Source organism: Microtus ochrogaster, chromosome 8 (genome assembly GCF_000317375.1).
Source record: "Microtus ochrogaster isolate Prairie Vole_2 chromosome 8, MicOch1.0, whole genome shotgun sequence".
In the NCBI taxonomy this organism is placed as follows: Eukaryota; Metazoa; Chordata; class Mammalia; order Rodentia; family Cricetidae; genus Microtus; species Microtus ochrogaster.
Window position 1 is genome coordinate 25,387,222 of NC_022015.1, and position 19,164 is coordinate 25,406,385.

General features: G+C 42.8%; 1 protein-coding gene across 2 annotated transcripts in view; it reads right to left on the reverse strand.

The window, feature by feature from the left end:
• The window catches only part of Oat (ornithine aminotransferase), a 19,766-nt gene extending 5,144 nt beyond the window's left edge, over positions 1–14,622 (reverse strand). The window contains exons 1-6 of one of the 2 annotated variants that reach the window (XM_005351395.3): positions 14,514–14,622; positions 8,100–8,332; positions 5,436–5,660; positions 5,134–5,229; positions 2,454–2,581; positions 525–647 (exon numbers count right to left, since the gene is read on the reverse strand). In XM_005351395.3, the coding sequence (XP_005351452.1) occupies positions 525–647; positions 2,454–2,581; positions 5,134–5,229; positions 5,436–5,660; positions 8,100–8,298 (771 nt within the window). In that variant the 5' untranslated portion in view covers positions 8,299–8,332; positions 14,514–14,622. Of the gene's footprint in view, positions 1–524; positions 648–2,453; positions 2,582–5,133; positions 5,230–5,435; positions 5,661–8,099; positions 8,333–14,424 lie in introns of both variants that reach the window. The other variant, XM_026781538.1, reaches the window with a different exon arrangement.
• Positions 14,623–19,164: the final 4,542 nt, after the last annotated feature.

Sequence of the window (19,164 nt, forward strand, 5' to 3'; positions counted from 1 at the left end):
AAGGAAGGAAGGAAGGAAGGAAGGAAGGAAGGAAGGAAGGAAGGAAGGAAGGAAGGAAGGAAGGAAGGCATGCATTTACACAGACACAAAGAGTTTGGAGGGCTTTTATGGCCCTAATTACACTCTAAGAACAAATTCAGATAATTAACTCATATGTAATTACCAAACATTTTCTGGAATTCTCAATAGTAAACAATATACTATTAGCTTTAGCAAAAGAAAGGGAAGAAGAGTCGTAACATTTGGAGCAAAGGAACACAAGACAGGGCTTGGGAGGGATTAAAAGAGAAGAGAAGAAAATCACAGTAAGAGCTTGGAGGCCTGCCGCTACAGCAGCCCACACCACAGCATCTCGCCAGTGTTCTAGAGACTGGCAAGTTAGCTTCCACAGAGGGTTCTAAGCGTTACAATGTTCCTCAACTCTTGGAATCATCTAGTGGAAAGTGAGATAATCATTTATCCTGTCAGCAAAGCTCAAATAAGTGTCGGCAAGTTTGGCCTCACTACAAAGTGAATGGGACTACCTGGTGCCTAGTGCAGAGTTCTCGGACTCCCGTCAGGTATCCTGGATCTGGAACAATAACACCTGCTTCACCCTGGATGGGCTCCACCATGAAGGCAGCAACATTTGGATCCTGAAGAGCACGCTACAAAAGAAACAGAAGGGAGTTCTAATAGTTTCCATTCTACAATATTTGGCAATTGAAGTCAAATACGACATATACTTCCTGTTAAGAATGAGAAGCCAGGAGGTGGTGGTGCACACCTTTAATCCCAGCACTTGGGAGGCAGAGACATGTGGATCTTTGTGAGTTCGAGCCAGCCTGGTATACATGAGCTAGTTCCAGGACAGGCTCCAAAAGCTGCAGAGAAACCTTGTCTTGAAAAAACAAACAAACAAAAAACAAAGTGGAAGGGGGGGGGCCTGGAGCAATAGCTTAGCAGAACATTTGTTGCTTTTGCAGAGGAACTGGGTTGACTCCCAGCACTCATGGTGGTTCACAACCATCCATAACTCCAGTTCAGGAGCACCAGGCATACATACATGCAGGCAAAACACTCAAAGTAAATAAATAAAATTAAACAAATAAATAAACAGCAGGAGTAAGGGGGAGATGATGATGATGAAGTCTGGCATGGTGGGTCACCATTGCAATTGCAGGACTCCAGCATGCTAGGTTTATAGGCACATACCACTATGTCAGACTATCCCCACATTTTGCTATGTCATAGATGTATTATAACCAAAAGTTAAGGCAGGAGCTGGAGAGATGGCTCAGCCATTAAGAGCACTGGCTACTCTTGCCAAGAATCCTGATTCCATTTTTAGCATCCACATGAGGGTTCACAACTGCCTTTAGGTCCAGAGAACCCAATGCCACTTTTGACCTCCTGGGGCACTGCATACACATGGTGCATTTACATGCCAGCAAAAACTCACATAAATTTTTCTTTAAAAATTAAGTGGACCATTAAAGCCATCTTACAACTTTTTTGCTTCTATTTTACAAAAGTACTACATGTTGGGGATGGGCTAAACCTTAGTGGAAGAACAACTGAACATAACCTACAAGGCCTTGGGTTCCTTTCCTAGCACCACAACAAAGTGCTACAATTTGCAAGTCTACAAGAGCTAGTTCCAGGACAGGCACCAAAAACTTCAGAGAAACCCTGTCTTGAAAATCCAAAAAAGAAAAATAATAATAATAATAAATAAAAATAAAAAAATTTTAACTAGGCCTGGGGTGATGGCGCGCACGCCTTCAATCTCAGTACTTGGGAGGCAGAACCAGGCAGATTTTTATGAGTTCAAGACTGGCCTGGTCTACATACTTTTCTAGATCAGCCAAGGCTTCAAAATGAGAGCCTATCTCAAAGAAAGAGAATAAAAGAAGGTAGGGAGGAAGAGAATGAAATAATTAAGTGGGTAATACTCAAACTGTTATGATCTGAACTGGCTAGCTTGCCTAAGCACTAGATAACAAAAATATATTTCCCTAGGTTAAAAACTGACTGTCCACTATTGAGAATAAGTCAGATTTCAGCCTAATTTATGATAAATGTTTAGACTCATAACTTTGTTCTGAAGTACTGGGGTCAAGCCCAGAACCTCACACAAGCTGTTTTACCACTGAGCAACCTCCTCTGTCCTCATTAATGATTTTAATTTCTGAATGTGAATGTTTGTCTGTTATGTAAGTATGTGTCCTCACCACGGGCACGGCTGTTCAAAGTCCTCTGAACTATAGAATTACAGAAGGTTTTAAGCTACCAAATAGGAGCAAAGAACTGAACCTGAGACCTCTGCAAGAGCAGTGTGTGATCTTAACCACTGAGACATCTCTCCAGGCCCCTCATTAAATGTGTTTTTATTTCACACACTGAACAGGTAACAATTAATTCAGAAAGTTTCCTGTTGCTGTGAGCCAAGTCCCATAGCCACCCTGATGTACCTCCAGTGCAGGCAGATCGTTATACGGGATGGTTTCAAAGCCTGGCATGAAGGGTCCAAAGCCTTCATAACTGGTCGGGTCTGTGGAACTGGAGATTGCAGACAATGTTCGGCCCCAGAAGTTTCCATCTAAAAGAGACAAACAGTGACTATTCCAAAGAGCCCAGAAGTTTAGAAAGTACTCCCCTACAAACACCTCGGGAAGCCTGACTAAAAATAAATAACAGATTCCTTAGAGAACCACTGCGAGCTTTCTGATTCCAACTCAAGCAGCTCCCTGATGGCAGCCAAAATCTCCTAAGTACTATTGTAGATACATATGCAGCACTCTTCTCAGACCCTTTCTGACCAAAGCCTAACAACTGAGACATTCAAAGCATGGCTTCTAGACAAAGAAGGTACATTTACAATAGGAATGTGTGAGAGAAAATATCCTGCATAGACATGAAGAATTTCCTTCTTTTTTTTTTTCTTTTGATTTTTCAAGACAGGGTTTCTCTGTGCAGCCTGGCTGTCATGGAACTCGCTTTTTAGATCAGGCTGGCCTAGAACTCACAGAGATCGGATGTGGGATTTCCCTTTGTATGCTGTGATTACCATTAATGAATAAAGAAACTGCTTTGGGCCTGTTGATAGGGCAGAACTTAAGCATGGGGGGGGGACTAAACGGAATGCTGGGAGGAAGAAGGCAGAGTGAGAGAGACACCATGGAGCTGCCAGAGTCCGACATGCTGAAACTTTGCTGGTAGGCCATGACCTCGTGGTGATACACAGATCAATAGAAATGAGTTAAAATAAGATGTAAGAGTTAGCCAATAAGAAGCTAGAGCTAATGGGCCAAGCAGTGACTTAAATAATATAGTTTCTGTGTGACTATTTCGGGTCTAAGCTAGCTGGGCGGCCAGGAACTAAACAAGCAGCCTCTCCTTGCAACAGAGATCTGCCTGCCTCTGCCTCCCAAGAGCTGGGATTAAAGGCATGCACTACCACTGCCCAGCTCCATTTCTGTATTTCAAAGCTCAAGGACATTTTATTCAAGGTTAAAAGAATAACCATAAGATGGAAATCCTGCAACTCCCCAGAGGAAGCACACAGAAGAGGAAGACAAGAGCCCCATGTCAGATGAACAACTACATGGTACATAGGAGGGCTTCACCAAAACATGAAAAAGCTTAATGTACTAGAGAAAATATAGTTAGGCTCTTGCCAGCATCCAAAAGAGACAGAAAAGAAGAAATGGGAGGGCTGGAGAGATGGCTCAGAGGTTAAGAGAACTGACTACTCTTCCAGAGGTTCTGAGTTCAAGTCCCAGCAGCCAAGTGATGGCTCACAACCATCTATGAGATCTGGTTTCCTCTTCTAGCCTGCAGGTGTACATGCAGGCAGAACACTGTATACATAATAAATAAAATATTTTTTTTCAAATTATTTATTTATTATGTATATAACATTCCTTCTATGTATGCTTGCATGCCAGAAGAGGGCACTAGATCTCATTATAGATGGCTGTGAGCCACCATGTGGTTGCTGGGAATTGAACTCAGGACCTCTTGAAGAGCAGTCAGTGCTCTTAACCTCTGAGCCATCTCTCCAGCCCAATAAATAAAATCTTTTAAAAAAAAAGAAGAAGACGAAGAAACGGGAAAAGCTCCACTTTTCTGAGTAATTCAGAAAAAGGGTGGCTTAACACAGCAGCATGGCTGTGGTTTCATAAGCAACTGCCTATAACTTACCATTTTAAAAACTCGTGTTTTAGTTGTGGGTATCCTGGCTGGCTATTCTAAACAAAATATAATTTCCATTATAGATTGTACAGTCTCTTTCATACTAGCAAAGGGTGCAAAGATATTTTTATGTTGTATTGACACAGGCTGATGAGTCAGTGAGCATAATAGCAGCAAAAGACTCTCTATTCCTGCAGGGTGAGCTACAAGATGAGATCCCTGAGGTCAGGAAGAGGAAGACAAGTTGACTCCTGGTCTCATCAGTGCATGTTATCTTAAAGAGTATGCTTTTGGATGTAGATGAAAAAAAGATGGACTGACGCCTGAGTCAGAGACTCGGGTGGCAGAGGCTTTTGCAAGAGTATACTTGGAGATGCCAAGAAGCTAAGATACAACCACCCAGTGTTGAATTCATTGAGTTGCTGCTGGCATAGGTGGTGGAGATGTCAAGACATCCCTAGTGAAATGAATTCCCATTCACTTTACTGTAGTTGTACTTTTCATGGTTGAGTTAACCCCATCTGAAATGATGTAGTTGTTTGCTCTGCTGATAGATGTTAGGCTGTTTGCTTCCTACTAGAGTAGAAGTTCTGAGGACAGGCAGCTCCCAGACTAACTACCTGTCTATCCCCTGTCCTGGAGTAGTTAGTGTCTGACCTCCAGTGACCCCTAGCCACATTTATTAAATAGAAAAAATATGATCCTGAGCAAAGGCACACATCTGTGTCAGTTAGCATTGTGAAGGATTATAATGTCAAGGAAGGGAGCATTCAAAGTATTTGGATTGTCTGAGGATCTTTAATATAAGTGAATTTGAAAATGCATTCTGTTGAGTAGGTAGCTTGCAGTATTCTCATACATGAAAAAGTAACTTAGAAATCCAAGAAGTAATCCCATCACCAACCTTTATAAAACTGTCCATAAATAATATATCATGTAACAATTAAATTCACATACCAGCAAAAATAATCTTTGCTTTGTATTTCGGGATGCCTTTCACGGTGTAGCCCCAACGACGAGCAAGCTTACAGGCAGTCTCTCCAGCCTCCACTCCTATTGTGGGGAAAATGCTCAGATTTAACTAACACTGCAAATTATCAAAAAAATAAGCTTAGCAACTGAATCCCAGGCATGAAAGATTAATTCAGGAAGATTGTAAATTCAGGGCTAGCCTCGGCAATCTAGTGAGATGTTAAATAAATACGAATAGAAACAGATGATGATTTATTGGGAACTTAACAAAAATGGGAATGTCTTACCTGTATTCATAGGGAGAACTTTGTGGTAGTTGAAAAGTTTGGTAATGTACTCCTCATATTCACCAAGGACGTTGTTATAGAAAGCACGAGAAGTTAGGGTCAGTTTGTCCACCTGACTCTTCATAGCATTTATGATCTTGGGGTGGCAGTGCCCTTGGCTGACAGCACCATAAGCACTCAGGAAGTCAAAGTATTGCCTGCCTTCTACATCCCACACATAAATACCTAAAAAAATAAGGAAGAAAAAAATTTGAGAGTCTCTATATGACATAAGACCCCCAAAATGAAGACTTATTTTTAACCATCTACACATCTACATATGAAGCTCTATTTAATATATTTTTAGGCTTAAAACTTAGTTTAGTGGCCAGGTGATGGTAGCGCATGCCTCTAGTCCCAGCACTCAGGAGGCAGAAGCAGGTGGATCTGAGTTCAAGGCCAGCCTGGTTTACAGAGTTCCAGGATAGTCAAGGCTACAAGAAACCCTATCTCAACCCCCCAAAAAACAAACAAAAAACTTGGTTTAGTGCAAGCCTACTTCACTTTGATTGAGAAAGAAATATTAATGGTATATTTTACCTATTACCCCTGACAAATATATTTAACAGAACAGTATAAAAAGACTGTAGTTCTATCATGAATTTTGTTTCTTAGTGATGAATAAGCACATAAAAATTATACCCAATAGTGAAAGTGTAAAATCCAATATGAAGCTCCATAGTTTCCATTCCAAACAGCTAGTCTAACTGTACAGAAGTTTATTGAGATATATAGACTTTGTGTCTGCTTAATTTCAGTGTGTGATGTTATTTTTATTTGCAAGTTTTTTACAGTAAAGTTTATTTAAGGAAGGAAGGAAAAGGAGGGAGGGAGGAGAGGAAAGGAGAGGAGAGGAGAGGAGAGGAGAGGAGAGGAGAGGAAGATAATAACTGCTTTACTAATTTTAATTTCAGGAGCCAAAAATGTGAATTTATAAAGAAGTTACACACAACAGACAAAAGTCTTGTAGAGACTACAACCTACCATATAACAGGGTATTTGCAAACCACATGCCTGATAAGGATTTAGAATCCAGAACTCAATGATGACTAAGCATGGTGGTACATACCTGTAATGGCACCACTGAGAGAATAAGAACAGGAGGATCAGGAGTTCAAGGCCAGCCTTGAACCCTATTTTTAAAAATGGTCAAATAACTTGTTACCATTCCTTCAAACACATACATGTGTTAATTAAACATGAAAAGATATATATCACCAGTCATTAGGGAAATGCAAATCAAAACAAAGAGATACTATTTTGTACTAGAATGGTTATAGTTTTTAAAAAGGAAAAAAAGGGCAAAGATATAAACAACTTGGAATTCCCAGCATTGCTAATGGAAACATAAAATGAACAGTTGTGGTTGGGTGTGGTGATGAATACATGTAATCCCAGCACTTGGGTCTGAGGTTGGATAAATGCAAGTCCAAGACCAGCCTGAACTACACAATGAGAGCATATCTCTGCCAATACCATAAATTAAACAATAATAGTACAGCTGCCCAGACAAAAAGGTAGCTGTTCTGAGCTGGGGAGAGGGCTCAGTGAGTAGGAGTTCTTGTTATGCTGTCATAGAATGAGGACCGAGTTTGAGACCCCATATTCCACGTTTAAATAAAGCTGAGCACAGCCACACATTCCTGTAACCCTAGCATTAAGCACAGAGACAGGCAGGTCCTATGAGCTCACTGGCCAGCTTCATGTCAGTGAGAAACCCTGCCTCAAGGGAGTAAAGCAGAACCTGAGAGAGTAAGACACCTCACTTCCTCTTTGCTTCTGCTCAGGCACGGGCACCTCACATACACATTTTTTTTTAAGGTTGGCAGTTCCTCTACAAGCTAAGCATAGTTACTACATGACCTAGCAATTCCACTGCAGACATCAATTCAGGCAGTGCCAAACGTTAAGAAACACTAGCTTACAGAGCTGAAAGAACTCAGAGGGGAGAGAGTTAATAAAGAAATACTAGCCCAGGAAGAAGGAAAAGGAAGAGGAGGAGGAAGGAAAGAAGTAGGAAAGGGAAGACAGGAGGAGGAAAAGGAGAGAGAGAGGAGGAAAACCACTACTACCACTGGCCAGCAGACAACTGAACCCAACAAGAACGAGGGGCCTGCTCTAAAGTCCCTTTGTAATTAAGGACACAAGAGAAAGGTGGATTCCTGCTGTGTTGCTGACTTCCTGATTTTGATCACGTGTGCACATAAGAGATAAAGTTTCTGTGGACCCTTAGAAAGGACACACTGAATATCTAGGAGGGAAAAGCAAAAAAACAGGGAGTTTGTGGGGCCAGAAGGGAGGAGAGAACACAACAATTAAAAGCCCTCAACTATCTAGATGAAGGGGAAAGATACATCTTAACATCATCATCCTTTTTACTGGGGTTATGTCAAAATAAAAACTAATAGTTAAAAAAAAAATTGGAGGCGATGTCATGTTCCTATTTCTTCTGCATGTCCCCTAGGAGAGGCCACACCAGCACAGATGCCCTAGACACTTGGTAAAGGCGAAGGAGCCCCGTCTGCAACACACATTCAATGGGGGTTAGATGTGAGAAAATACAAAACAACTATTTCTTATAACAGATTTCCAGGAAATGTGGGGGAGGGTTAATCCAAAACATACCTTTTGCTCTCTCCAGGGCTACAGGTAAAGGATGGTAATTGTGTGCACCATACTTAGATTCCCGTTCAAAGATGTAGTCAGAGGACGGCGGGCCTTGGACTGTCTTCTTAGTTGCAACAGATGCAGCAGAGGCGACTGAAGCATGGACCCCTCGCCGCAGAGCAGCAACTGTCTGCAAACTTGCTAGTTTGGAAAACATTGCGTGAATCCTTTAGGACTGGAAGTATAGAGACCTGTCCAAAGGAAGAGAAGGCGCTGAGTGAGAACCTTTCCAGAGTCAACACACGTCTGTTCACCAAGTAACTGCTGAGCATCTACCACAGTCAGTATGCAGCCTTTTCCTATCAGAGTACAGGGCAGACATTAGGGCACCAAGGCAGAGGCCAGAGCTGCTGGGTGGCTGTGAGTCATGGGGTAGGAAGCAGGGGCTATGAACCATTTTGTACTTTTTTTAAAGCCCAGGCTGGTCTTCAATTCCGGAATCAAAGGACCATCTGGAGCTAGAACTACAAGCATCACATGCCGCTTCCTCCCTTAGCTCCCACTTGTGGCCTTCAGGACCACTACCTCTATTCCCTAGTTTGCATTTTTACTCTGTCCCGGTATGTAGGTAGTGAAACAATAACAAATGTGGTTTTAACCCAAGTAAGGTTTTAGGAGCATTTAGGAGGCAGAGGCAAGACGATCAACCAAAGTTCCAGGCTAGCCTGACCTACACAGTAAGTTCCACGGGCTACAAGTAGCCACTATCTCAAAATAGGAAGGGGGGGGGCGTGGAATAGAGAGACAGCTAGAGAGCTGGCTCAGCAGTTAAGAGGATTTGCTGCTTTTGCAAAAGGCCTGAGTTCAGATGTCAACACCCACATGGTAGTTCACAACTGTCTGTAACTCCAGGGGATCCAGCACTCTCTTCTGACCTCTGCAGGCACCAGACACTCATATAGTGCACATACATATACATGCAGACAAATATTTAATACATATAAAATAAAAAACAACCAATCTTAAAAGAAAAAATGGAGAGACAGGAAAAAGTAACTTTTGGAGGTGGAAAGAGTTTAGCAACCCAAACTAAAAAAGGTTGGCTCTGTCATTTAGCACAAATATCTAAAACACCTGGAAGTCAAATGCAGCATAAACAAAGGCAAAAAGACTTGTTCTGTGATTCGTTAAGAATCTTGAGCTTTAACAGTAAAAAACACAAATATTTAAATAGATGAAAAGAGAATGGCTGTTTCTATAACCCCAGCTACCACACACACAAACACACACACACACACACACACATACACACAAACATACACTAAAAAGAAGTATCAAAACATCAACTGTTCAAAGAAAAAACTAATTTCAACCAAGAGAATATCAAAGCAGAAACTGCTGAGTTAGGCATGTGAGTTCCCAAGCACACTGGTGCTCACACTATTTACATTTCAGAATCAGGCTACCTCTCTGCTCCAGTCCCAAAGCCAGACCCCAAGAGAGTTCCCCGACTCGTGTGTGCACAGCTCACCATTCAGACCGTGGCAGGTAAAGAGCCCAAAACAAAGACGAGAGTAAGGAAGGGACTGCAACAGAAAGGAAATGAAGAGCATGCCTGGTATCATGTCTAGAGGCAGAGAAGGGAGACATTTTAAGATGAATTCTAGATTAAGGAACGTTACCAACACCAGGTATGCTTAGGATATCTAAATTTCCTTATTTTTAAAAGACAAATAGCTAATTCATGTTTCAACAAAAATTCTCTAACAAGTCAAACCATGCATAATCTTCGCATTCTTGCTTGAGCTGCCAAGTCAGCCGATCAAGGGGCTTGGCTAACTTCCCTGTCAACTTGGCTCTCACTCCACACTAAAAATCCAGTGAGGTTCCAGAATTTGCAATCACTAATCAAATCCCACAACTCTGTCTTGTTTGCCAAAGACTGCCCTGATTCTTTCTTCCCACGGTTCAGACCACAGTACAGATTTGGAACTCAAGCTCTAGGGACTGTCTTGGGAGGGTTCCAGTGACTCCTAAAGCAACACACACAATTATATACAAAAGTACATCTTCTTAAGGAAAAGGTCTGTAACTTCCACAGTATTTTCTTTCTACCAAAACCAATGCAAGAATCACTAGGCTGGAAAGGGCAGCTGAGGAAAACATCTAGCTGTACTACAAAGAACTGTTGCCCATCGCCAGCACTAAGTCTAAAAACCTGTTCACCATCTCTTTCTAGGCTCTCTACAATCTACACACTATATGATGTTTGAACTACTAAAAACTTAAAACAGTAGTACTTTTTGCCTAACGAACAAGCATAAAACATGCTTTCTTTGATCTCACAGCACTCAGGAGGCAGAGGCAGGCAGATCTATGTGAGCTAGAGACCAGACTAGTCTACAAAGTGAGTTCCAGGACAGCCAAGGCAGAGAGAGAAACCCTGTCTCAGGAAAGAAAAAAAAAAAAAACATGCTTTCTCGGATACTCCTTAGCAGTGTACTTACATGCACACAGGCAAAACATTCATACACATAAAAATAAATAAATCTCTAAAATAAGTTTCTAATGGCAAGGTATTTTAGGATATGTTTAAGTAAAGAAAAAATTATACATACAGGATGTTCAAATATGCAAAAACATTAAGAAAAAATATTAAGGAAAGAAACAAAAAAAGACACTGTGACTAACTATTCTCTATTTTTTACAATGACCATAAATTGTATTTATAGTACTGGGTGGTGGAATCCCAGCACTTAGGAGGCAGAGGCAGGTCAGTCTCTAAGTTTGAAGCCTGTCTTGGTCTACGGAGTGAGTTCCAGGATAGCCAGGGCTACACAGAGAAACCCTGTCTTGAAAAAAAGAAAAAGAAATGTATTTATGGTTAGAAACACTGAGAACAAACTTGGACGTGGGTCCCGGGTGTTTGACAGAGACTAGGAAGCAAACAAAATCAAGTTAAAAGGATCTGGTAAGCTTTGAGAAAACAGTGTTGTTTAAAGAAAAGTACAGTCAATACTCAGAGGAAGTGCAGTTTGGGGTCCACTAGGTCACCTGTTCTTAGGGAAAGTGTCAAACTTTAAAATAAAAACTACTCTTATACTTTTGCTACCGAAGTCTACAGCCCTGATTTTTCAATAAACAGAAAGACAACTCAAAAAACTTGGTTATTGAAAAAAAAATCTTAAAAATGCTTCAGTAATGTATTTTTACAGGTAGAAATAAAACTGCAAGTGACTGCAGAAGGGGTTTGGAGGGCTACTATAATCCCAGCACTTGGGGGCACAGAGGCAGGAGGGTTTCCAGGTCAAGGCTAGACTCAGCAGACTCAAAACAAAACTACAAAGAGAAAGAATCTTTAAAAGGTTGTCTAAACTCAACTTGTCTCAGTTTGCACAAGAATTACCTGCTCTGCTACAATCTATTTATCTGCTGGGTCCCCTCAATTTTATACAGAAAAAAATTATTATCAGTAGCCTAACAAAAACATTCAACACATGAGTAATGTTCTCCAAGTTCTCAAAGCAGATCTCTGGAGAATTAACTTAACTGGGAAATATCAGAGTTGCACAGACCAAGATATAGCAGAATCTACTATGCATATTTCTATTAAAGAGCCTCTGCGTTCAAGTAGAACAAAATTCTAATTCAAATGGCCTTTAAAATAGCCATCAATCATCTTCTCTAGACTTGGAAATGGTCAAAATAGGATAGAAAATCCACAGCGTTTCACAATTTAAATTCTGTCTGTAGCTCTAGGAGGTGAATGTGTCAGTCTTCCAGAGCTTTGGTTTCCCCATTGGTCAAATGAGGCTAAAGCCATTCACGGGTGTCTTGAGGAGCTCATGTTAAAGCTCCAGGTTTAGCACAAAGGGGCTATTCATTAGGTCCTCTTCTGCTCTAAGTTCACAGGAACGCTAGCCAATTTCTACAAAAAAAAAAAAAAAAAAAATACACTGCATGGTTTCTTGTTTTAAACTGGTAGAGAACTTGCCTATGTCTGAAGCCTTGGATTCCATCTCCACCACCAAATAAACTGGAGAAGCAGAGGCAGGAAGATCGGGAGTTCAAGATCATTCTTGGCTACCCAAGAAGTTAGAGATGGGCCAGGCGATGGTGGTGTACGCCTTTAATCCCAGCACTCGGGAGGCAGAGGCAGGCGGATCTCTGTGAGTTCGAGACCAGCCTGGTCTACAGAGCTAGTTCCAGGACAGGCTCCAAAGCCACAGAGAAACCCTGTCTCGAAAAACCAAAAAAAAAAAAAAAAAGAAGAAGAAGTTAGAGATGGTCAGGCACTCTGACATCGCCTTTAATCCCTGCCCTCTGGAGGCAGGGCCAGATAGATCTCTATGAGTTTGAGGCCAACCTGGTCTACATAGTGAGAGCTTGCCTTAAATAAATTAATAAATAGATATGAGACAAGAAAATAAAAACAAGTGACCAACCATGTCTCAAAAAACACCTAGCCTGAATAAGGGCCTTCTGCTGGTATTCTCTTGTCTGACAAGTGAACAAGGTCCTTACTGACCACACAGCTCCTAAAGGAAGCAAGGTAGCAACAGAAAGTGACCCAGACTAGAGAGGTGATGTGGCCACCCGCCTGCATCAGGGCAGCTCATCCGTCCTCCTGTGCTCACCTTCTCATTAAGATTCACTCTTAGACCTAATAGCTTTCAGTCTTCAAAAAGAAAACAATGTGTTGCTAAATACATTATTATCCATTTGTCATTTATATTTACTATTTTTATTTTATCTATTTGCTATTTATATTTAGCAGATATAAGGGCCTAGAAAAGAGAACAAGTTCTAATGATAAGCCAAGACTGCTGAGTAGGTAATGTTTAATTCCAACGCCATCACTTCCTTGCCTTATAATCAACCCACATCAGCACTGTTTCCACAGTACAGTTTCCACAAAGGGCTGCATTTGGAAGAACTTGTTCAGTCTGCCTTATTAAATAACATTTTTTTAAATTACTCTAAAAGAACCATCAGTGTAAAGTCATCCAAAAGCCATTGAAAATATTCAGCTCGAGAAGTAAATTTGGTTTAGCGATTGTCAAATATTTACTTTTCTGAGGAAACCATTCACAAATACGGGCCTTATTTTTTTGAAGTTCTGCCAACAAAAGCTTTGTTTTACGTAACCCATATTCTGGCTAAAATTCACCTCAAGTGCGTCACAGGCAAACTAAAGTAATACTACTGGGAAAGGATTGGACCACCTACACCGCACCCTCCACACACCTCCAAATCACTGCCCATTCATTGCTATTTTTAAAAGTATGGAATCTGACTCATCCTTAAGAACTCAGCAAACGGCGTAAAATGCAAACCCAAACAACCATAATAAAGATAGACTGTGGAAGGAAAATATATGAGACAAGAAAAAAAACTTTAAAAATATATTCTAATTAAAGTTTTAGGGGCTGGAGAGAAGGCTCCGCAGTTAAGATCATCTACTATTCTTCCACAAGACCAGAGTTTGGTTCCCGGCACCCACATGGCACAAGCTCCGGAGAAGCCTGCTCCAGAGGGATTGGACCTCTCTGGTCTCGGAAGGCAACTGCATTCATGTACACACACCCACACACCCACACACCCACAAACACACACACAAAATAAAAAAAAACATAAATACATTTCAGGTTACATGAAATTAATTTCCCCACAGACGCTCTGACAATCCTGATTTAGGAGATTTAGGATGGAGAAATGGGAGGTTGGAAAGGGCACTCTTTCTCCTCCCATAATATATATCTTGACACATTTACAAGGTAAATAAATGTACTACCAGACACGATGTAGGCCTGAGGCAAAGTTTGCTGGCATCGAAAGTTCCACGCAATTAGACTGGAATTTTCTGAGGTTCAGCATCGATTGCCAAAGGTCTAAGGGGGGAGGGGTGCAGGAGATATGGGGGTCTTCGTGCCCAAAGCCCTGTGGGCCAATCTCTAGCCAACATCTCAATAATGTACACGTCACTTCCTCAATCTCTTATTGGGTTTAGAGCTGGGGAGAAAGTGGGGAGTGGAGAGGGATGGGCAGGAGCAGTCGCGGGACATAGAGGCTGCCCGAAGAACTCGGACTTGGTCCGCATCCGTGTCCCGCGCCCGGTGACGGAGCCACGCGTTCACAGCTCTGTCCCCAAGGGATCCGATCCCCGGCAGCCCGCCTGCTGGAGACGCCACCTTCTCGAAAGCCGAGGCCTCGAAGGCTCTAGGCGAGTGCCCTGAGGGCGACGAGCCCGAGCTGTGCCTGGCAGGCGGCCGTGCCACGTCTCCGGCCTCCAGTTCCCTGCCCGTCCCCATCGAGCCCGCCCCGCCCCGGGGACGTGTCGCACCCTCCAACCCTGCGCTGCCCCGGCTGAGTCTCCAGGACACCGAGCAGGTCCCGGGCCTCTTCGATCCAGTCCCGGCGCGCGCTTGATACCTGACAGGGTCCGCTAGGCGTGAGCGACCGCAAATCAGCCACGAAGCCGGAGGTGACCGCCCGCCCGGCGCGTCACGCCGTTTAAGACGCCCTGTCTGCCCCGCCCCGCCTGTGCTTGCAGTTCATTGGTCGGGACGGAGGGCCGCACACCAATCACACGAGGCCCGCCCTCGCCCCACCCACCCGGCCTTGAGCCGCTGGGCGCCAACCTCTGCTGCCTCAGGTAAAAGCAAGGTCTGCCTTAGTGGCTTCCGCACTTCTGCTCTGGACTGAATTTAGGAGCAATTTGCTGTCCTTTACAGGCAGGGAAACAGAGACCTGAAGGGATACAGGCCTTCCACTGCGTTTCCCTGGCCGACGGACCCTCCAAAGCCTTTCCTGCAAGAGACTCTTGGGTGCAACATCATCTCCTCTTAGATGCTGAAATCACATGACCTTGAATGCTCACGTGCCAGAATGGCAATACAGCTTACTGATACTTCTAGAATCATCTCTGCAGCTGTAGAACACTGCCCAGTTATTTGCTGTTGTTAGTATTCGTTGGACATAACAGCACCACCACCATGGTTAAAACTCAAAACCCAAAAAAAAGATATCGCAGAATAAACAGAATCAGGTGTTTGAGTATCATTTTGTCTATAACGGTCGTTATAAATCAGAAACATGCAGATAATAGAAGACACCTAGAGTTGCTCAATAATACAGTGTCACAAGCCTCAGGCAGCAGAGAATTGCCTATCAGCACAGGGTCAGTCAGAAAGATTTCACACTCCAGTCTCGAATGACCGTGTGTGGGTGAGAAACCACAAGGATGGAGGGACTAGTACACCAGGGAGAGCCGTTGTCAGTCTAGGTATCAAGGGCTAGAAGTGTAATTTCTAGAGCCAAAGAGAGAGGAGTTCAAGGAGAGACCATTTGGAGGAAGTCAGGTGCTAAGAATTGGAAGCTTCTTCTTCTGGGCAGTGGTGGTGCTCACATCAGCACTCGGGAGCTCTGCAGAGGCAGGGGGATCTCTGAGTTTGAAGCCAGCCTGGTCTACAGAGTGAGTTCCAGGACAGCCACAGCTACACAGACAACCCCTGTCTGAAAAAACCAAGGCGGGGGGGATTAATTGGTTCTCCCTCCTGCCAGTGTTCCTAATGGACTGAAGCCACTCAGAGGCCACAGCAAGTTAGAAAAGAGGAGAGGAAAGAAAGCTGGATGGGAAAGAGCTGGAGAAATGGTTCAGTAGGTAAAAGGATCGCTGAGTAAGCATAGAGGCCAGAGTTCAGATCTCCAGCACCCACACAAATGCTGGGTGAGGCCAGGCGGTGGTGGCACACGCCTTTAATCCCAGCACTTGGTAGGCAGAGGCAGGCAGATCTCTGTGAGTTCGAGACCAGCCTGGTCTACAAGAGCTAGTTCCAGGACAGGCTCCAAAACCACAGAGAAACCCTATCTCAAAAAACCAAACCAAACCAAACCAAAAAAAAAAAAAAAAACAAATGCTGGGTGAGCACAGAAGCCCATCTGAAGTCCCAGTGCTCAGGGAGCTGAAACAGGAAAATTTGTAAAGCTCTGGATTCAAGTAAGAGACCCTGGCTCAATAAAATGTGTAAGAAGGTGGCAAGCCATCGTGGAAGACACCAGACTTTGTGCACCCACACCCATGCGACACTCGTACACATATGGGGGAGGGGAGAGAGAGAGAGAGAGAGAGAGGAAGAAGAAGAAGAAGAAGAAGAAGAAGAAGAAGAAGAAGAAGAAGAAGAAGAAGAAGAAGAAGAAGAAGAAGAAGAAGATAGTAGAGGGACAAATGGAAGACATTCAACAGCTATAACAGGGCAAGTCTTAGCTGACCTGGCTAGTAGAGGCAGGAAAGTGGTGTGCACTCAGAGACAGAGACGTAAAGGGCAGAGTTTTATCTGCTGGGGCACAGCGCAAGCCTCAAGTGGGATTTGGCCCTCCTGGGCTCATCCTGTCCTTGGCCAAGGCCATTTGCACAGATCATTGCCATAATGATCATTATCCTTCTAGGACTCCTTATGATCTTCACTTCGTCTTTTATTTCTTGATTCCCTTTACACCACCTACTTCAGCATGGTCAGCCTCCTGGGGCTTTGACCCTTCTTCCGCTGGAGTAAGAAAGGAATTTTTTCTCTGTGATCCTGCTCTGCAAACCTGGAAAAGCGATTCAAGCTGGAGCCTAGAAATCCTGTTATGCCTTGGCAAGCAGGAGCTGGTGAGCTCATGGGAAGAGCTAAGTGTAACGCTGAAGCGTGAGCAATGTTTTTGGACTCACAAGCAGGGTGCTCTTTGATGAGAAGGTTTTCATAAGCAAGAAACTTCTGACACTGGGTTTTATCGCTTCTCACTTATCAGAGAAAGGCACTGGGTACAAAGAACGCGATAAAAATTTATGGTTTCCCTCCTAACCGTTTTTTTTTTCTTTCCATCATTAATTGTAGCCAAGAAAGAATAGCCTGTACCTCAAAGTTGCCTTTTCTCAGCCGAGAAACAGAGCTACTCTGATTACATTTGCACAATCTAAAAACATGTAGGAACAGAGCACACAAGGCAGGGATTGTTGAAACTTTGACTCTACCAACAGACTAAGGCAAATAATTCTACAGAAACTGGGGAACCTCGTGACAAAGAACTCTGAGCAGAGGGCCAAGACCCAAGTTAGACCCACAAGTCAATTTGGCAAATGTCCCTTAAGTGACATAAGTGTGTGATTCTGTGTGGAGTTTCACGTCAGGTAACCCAATGTGAGCAGAGTGGGAAACAGATAACTGGGAAATCTTCCTTCACTAATAATGAACAGAAATCCTGCAAGTTTGACTTCATCTCACATGGCAAGGGAATAACTGCTTCATTTTCTGTTGCAGACAATTCTCAGTATTCACTGACTAGGAAAACAGCTGTGTTTGCCAGGCATGGTGACTCCTTCCTGCAATCCCAGCAGTGGGGAAGCAGAGGCAAAAGGGACATTGCAAGTTCGAAGCCATCCAGAGCTACACAGAAAGACTGTTTCACAAGGTGGGATTGGGGTGTAAAGTGGAGACACAGCTCAGCCATTAAGAGTATGTGCTGTCCATGCTGCTCTATTCAGTTCTCAGAACCCACTTCAAGGTAGCTCACAACTGCCTTTAACTCCAACTCTAGGGGATCTGATGCCTCTGGCCCCCATGCACACACATATGCACAAAATTTCAAAATAATAAAAATAAACATATTTTTTAACAAACAAAAAAGAAACAGGTGAGAGAATATGGGTTATGAAGGCCTTATTTCCCCAATACTTCACTGTCCACCTTATTATTTGGTATTAACATAGGCTACATTGATTTGGGCTTCAAACTCCCCCCCCTTTTTTTGACAGGATTTCTCTATGTAGTCTTGGCTGTCCTGGAACTCACTCTGTAGACCAGGCTGGCCTCAAGCTCACAAAAATTTACCTGCCTCTACCTCCCAAGTGCTGGGATTAAAGGTGTGGATCACCACTGGCAGATTTTGAACTTTTAATCATTTGAAAAATCCACACTAGTTCCAAAAAGAAGTCTGAGAAGAAACCTCAGGAATATTAGTGAAACAAAATAAAACAAAACAAAAAGTCAACAACAACAAAAAAACAGTAAGAGAAAAGGATGTGGTAAATTATATTCAAGGCTGAAGAGTGCTCAGCAGTTAAGAGCACTCCCTGCAGGACCTGAGTTCAGTTCTCAGAATACACATCAGTCTGCTCCCAAACATCTGTAACCCCAATGTCCTCTCCTGGCCTCTTGGTGGCCTTTCAGACATGCAAGCAAACACTCCCGGAGTTGGGAAAGGTATTTGTGTCTGGAGGTGAGCATGCTCAAATCCACTATAACAGAGATCCAGCAGAAGCAAGGACAGCCAGAAAGGGGCAGCTGGAGAAAGCTGTTCTGAACCTAAATCTGAAATAGAAGCAATGGGCAGACTGAGAAATTTTGCCAATCTTGACATGAGGATATGCCTGTCTGAAGTATTTTTCTCTTTGTCCTTTAGCTGAGACTAGAAGTCTGCCTATAATGTCAGTCCTTCCCTGTGGTGAGCCTTTCTCTGACCATCCAGTTAGCTCCCAAATAAACAATATAGAGACTTCTTATTATGATAGCTCAGCCAATAGCTTAGGCTTATTTCTAACTGGCTCTTGTAACTTAACACATCTCTACTAATATATATGCTATCCTAAGGCTCATTTACCTCATCTATGTACTGTCCATCCTACTTGTCTGTATCTTTTGGAGGCTCCCTTCTTCTTCCCAGCATCCTCTCTGCCCTGAAAATCCTACTAGCTATTGGCTATTCAGCTTTTTATTAAACTAATCAGAACGACACATATTTACAGTGTACAAAAAGATTATTCCACAACATTTCTCCCTTTTTGTCTAAATAGAAAAGGAAAGTTTGAACTCTAACACAGTAAAACTGTATATAATAAGAACAATTATCAGGTAAGTATTATATTCACAATGTCCAGCTCATTCGTATTTGCAAATTCAGAGAAAATAGCCCATCAACTATCCTCTCCTGATGAGTCCAGAATTTCGTACCTAGATTACTTTTCATCACGAATAAAGAAAATAGCAACTAAAATTTCTTAGTCTTCAGTTCCATCAATGACTCCAGAAGGATATAATATTAT